The 4,642-nt window shown below is 36.5% G+C and overlaps 1 protein-coding gene across 1 annotated transcript; it reads right to left on the bottom strand.

Annotated features, from left to right (window-relative positions):
* Positions 1-271: 271 nt before the first annotated feature.
* LOC114319946 (uncharacterized) lies at positions 272-2,233 on the bottom strand. Its single transcript, XM_028267010.2, has 3 exons — positions 1,123-2,233; positions 557-953; positions 272-461 (listed from the first exon to the last, which is right to left on the bottom strand). Exons 1-3 carry the CDS (start codon positions 2,231-2,233, stop codon positions 272-274), a joined length of 1,698 nt encoding a protein of 565 aa, XP_028122811.2.
* Positions 2,234-4,642: the final 2,409 nt, after the last annotated feature.

The raw sequence follows: 4,642 nt of genomic DNA on the forward strand, positions 1-4,642 counted from the left end.
CAGTGGGAATTGGGAAAATGCTGGATGCGTAAGTGGCACGAAACTCGGACACGTGGAAGTATGGTTCGACCAATGTGTTCAAATCCCGCCCACTCTTACGGACGGCAACCATCGCATGTGCGCAAGGGAACCCATTGAGCTACCACTTGAAACATGAGCAAGTGTGTCGTCCGATGTCAACAGTGACCGATGGGAAAGAGTGCACTTCGCACACATCAGCGTTTGATTGGCTCACTTTCCATGATCTACCTTCGTTGAATGCTTTTTCTAATCAATCTTCCATTTTGGGACATATGGTGCCGGTCCACATTTGGGAAGCTTCTCTACGTTTCGCCATTTGTCGCATCAATTTGGTCCGTATGCTGTCAACCATTCTTGTGATTGGGAGGTTACGGGCCTCACGGACCCATGAGTTGAATGATTCTGCAGCATTTGAGCACATTTCGCCATAACGTCGCCCCCTGCAAAATGAGTAGAACATATAGGTAAATAATTATGAACATTATGAGGAAATGTGTTGTGCATGTGGTTTTTTTGAGTAACATGTGGGACGGACCTGAAAAATGCATTTGCCCAATGTTGTGGATGTGCATTTGCTAGGAATTCAGATGTAACAGACCGGCCCGTTTTTTGGAATTGTTCAACTCTGTGGTTAAAAGCGGTAACAGTTGGTGCGTATGCGCAATGTCGTAATTTGCTAACCAAACGTGCCCGATGCATACTGGTTGTGTAACGCAACCTGCCCCTTAAGTTCCTCTGCAAATGTTGTAGACAGAATGCATGTTCTGCATTTGGAAATACGGTGGGCATTGCCTCAAGCAAACCAAGGTTCCGATCCGATACGAATGTTAGAGGTCTGTCCCCATGAACCACCTGCGCGAGATGATGAAGAAACCAAGACCAGTTTGAGGTGTTTTCGGAATCTACCACCGCATATGATAGCGGGAACAAACCTGCAGATTTGGAAAATTTTGTAGAACTAAGTATCTACTCCATGGGCAAAGTTTGTGACAGAAACATAGCGCCGGGGGTTAATGACCACGTTAGAATATAGTACAAAGGTGTTGTGGTTGGTTGTCATGTGAATGGGGTAGTGTGATTGTTTAAATTGAAGGAACTAACCTTGGTTTCCGTCTTTTGCAGTGGCCGCAAGTAGAAAACCTTTGAATCGGCCTTTGAGGAACGTGGCGTCTAGGAAAAGCAGGGGACGGCAATGGTGGAACCCGTCGATGCATGCTTTGAATGAAATGAAGTAGCGTGTGAACTGTTGGGTGTGATCATCGTATTCAATGTTAATGTAAGTCCCGGGGTTGTGTTCCAATACTGCATTACTATACCAGCGTAACTGGTCAAATGAAATGGAATGTGCACTGAACAATTCTCCCATCGCTTTTTCAACACCGAGCCAGGCCACCCGGTAACTTATATCGAGCCCGTAATCTTGTTTCAAGTCCAATATCACTTCGGTCGGACGGGTTAAAGGTCTATCACGCACACGTTCAGATACAATGTCGGCCACAAGATCAGACCCAACAAGTGGGTGTGTGGACGTACGCACAGCCACGCCACAAATGTGTTCACTGTTCCATTTTCGTAAGTAGAAAAATCCATTTGCCTCCAATTTCCGTCCGTGCACAGACCACGTGCAAGACTTCGATTCGTTCATAGCACATATAGCCGTTACCCGAACGGAGTCATTCTTCAGAAATTTGATCTGGAACCCACATTCAACGGCGTATTTCCGTAGTACATTGCGAAATTCAGAAGCCCCACCTTCGAAATGTTGTCCAATGTGGGTAAAACCTTTTGCCCATGGAGCGGAAAGGAAGACTTTCTCCTTGTGGGGACAAAATGATTGCAGCAGATCGACTTCATCATCCATTCCGAAATCATTAAGTAGTGCATCCCCCGTTGTGCCTTGATCTTGGATTATCATTGGGTCAATGGCAGGATTGTTGTCATCCCGACGAGGATGTTGTTCAATGACCACGTCAATTAACTGCAACTGGAACGAGCGCGCAAGGCAAACCATATTCTTCAGGTCAACATCATTCTGTAAGGAGAAGTTGTTGTAGCCGGGAATCTTATAGAACAACTCGAAATTTTCCGGCAGGAGTCCGGAAAACTTCGAACAAACATAATCGACAACCTCAGCAAATGTGTTTGACGATTGCAGATTATATGCGACATTCGTGGACCGGTAAGAACAAAGAAGCATCAAAAAGGCGTCCATCTGCATACCGGCACAGGTATCAGTAATAAATAACACACGACTAAGTATGTGAGAAAGAACCATAAGCCGAAAATGGAAAAAATTGCAATAGAAATGCAACTGCAATGGGAATTGTGCATCGTTGTCAATGTGTGGTTACAAGTGCATAGCGAACGGGAGTACATAAAATTGGCTATTGTGTTCGTGAAGTCGAATGTTAATCTGTAAACATTAATGTGTCGGTGTGATCCACAAACATCGACGAAGTTGTGCATAGGTGATGGGGGAAAAACTGAAGTGTGGGTATGGTGAGGGGGGGATCCGTGACGGAAAATGAAGAGAGAACCTGTGTGGTATCACGGTGTGAACGTAAGCGGATGACTTTCTAAGCTGCAGAGACGATCATGAACCCACAAATGTAAACCCTAATTATAATACCTCTTAAATGAATTTTGACCCACTGTCAGGTTCCACAATTGCTGGGTTTTTTGTACATACCAATATGGAAAAACAGAACATCCCATATAATAGGTGAGGCCATTTACGTCCAGAACACACAAAAAAATTTAAAAAATGACTTATGGGTAAGGAATCCCACCTAATATGGAGTTGTCAATCAAAGAAAAAATCAGCAGGACCAAATGGAACACAATTCAACCATAAAGGACTTTCCGATAAATTTTCCTTAATTATTATAGGACCTATTAGATAATAAGTTCATTTATTAAGATTTATACGTTCCTCTTAAAATATAGAAATATATTATAAACTAATTACAATACAATTACTTAAAAGAGAATTTTTCATAAATTTCCTTATATATAAATACGAAGTTAATCTTTTTTAAATTTTAAAATAGTTTTTAAGCAAGTAATTAAATAAATTCCTCATTTCGTGTGTTTGAATGTATAAATAGAAACTTGTAATAAAAGAGTTCACACCAAATTCCACTTTGACTTAACGTAAAACGGTTGAAAAGTATTCACTAATATATTATTAGATTCAACCAACGCCAGCCACCAAGTCCGACCGTCTCTCTCTCTCTCCCTCTAAAATATGTTGGGTAAATTACACTCTGTCCCGTCTATATTTGGTAACTTATTTACTTTAGCTTTTAAATTTTTTTAAGGTTTTTTTTTAAATACCAAAACTAAGATAAAAAATATCACAATAATTATCACATAATATAAAAAAAAAAATTATCTATAAATCCAATTTATCTATAAATATCACAATAATTTAATCTATTTAATCTCAGGAATTTTCTTTTACACCAATTTGTCTTATTGATTTTGAAAATATCGATTTAATATATTATTTAGAAATTAGATTTACGGTTATATCTTTATTTCTATTATGTTTTCCCTCTTTCTCTCTCTTCTTCTTCTTCTTCTTCTTCTTCTTTTTTTTTTTTTTTTTTTTTTTTTTTGTACAAGAAAGGCATGGTGAATTAAATTTGAAATTAATTTTTATATAAGGATCTTTTTTATTTGTAAAACATTTCAAAATGAGTATAAAAAATGACTTGAAATATAGAATTTTTTAAACATTTCAAGAGGATATGGGAGTTTTCAAACATTTTAAAAGAAGTACAATATTTTCTCAGTAAACTTGGGCAAATATATAATTTTAAATTATAACACTCTATTATAATATTCAAATGTAATACTTCAATAAAAATCGTTAGTATACTTTTATCAAATATAACACTTCAATATAATACTTCAAAAAAACTCATTCGTGTAAGACTCTAATGCAACATACAAAAAAATTCCTTAGTGTTCCCAAACGTAACATTCTAATGTAATACTTCAAAAAAGAGATGTGAGATTCTTCAAACCATTCAAAAAAGAGTGCAAAAATTCGTTAGCAAGTTTTGGATAAATGTATAATTTTCAAACTGTGAGTGTTACATTTGGAAAAAGTACATGAAATAGTTTCTAGTTTTTAGTTTTTAGTTTTTTTTATGTGTTACATTAGTATATGTTACATTGGAATGTTATGTTTGAGATTATATTGATTGGAGTATTACGATTGGAAAAAGTACACTACAGAATTTTTTTGTGTGTGTTACATTAGAGTATTACGTTTGGGAAAAATACACTAAAGAGAGAAAAGTACTTAAGAAATTATTTTGGAGTGTTACGTTGTTATATTTGAGAAAAGTATATTAAGAAGTTTTTTAATATGTTATATTGGAACGTTACGTTATTAGAGTATTATATTAGAATTTTACGTTTTTGTTCGTAATGTAGAATTTGTTACATGAAGAGGAAAAATCCAAAATCTTTATAATGCGGATTGCCTAAATATATAATTTTACATTTGAAGAAACTCATTTTTATCTTAAAAAAATTTAAACCCAAACATGTAAGTGGCTACATTTTTGTGTAATTTCCACATTAATAGGACATTTGGGTTCATAAAAAA

This window comes from Camellia sinensis, chromosome 6 (assembly GCF_055761805.1).
Source record: "Camellia sinensis isolate YWXY chromosome 6, ASM5576180v1, whole genome shotgun sequence".
NCBI classification, from domain to species: domain Eukaryota; kingdom Viridiplantae; phylum Streptophyta; class Magnoliopsida; order Ericales; family Theaceae; genus Camellia; species Camellia sinensis.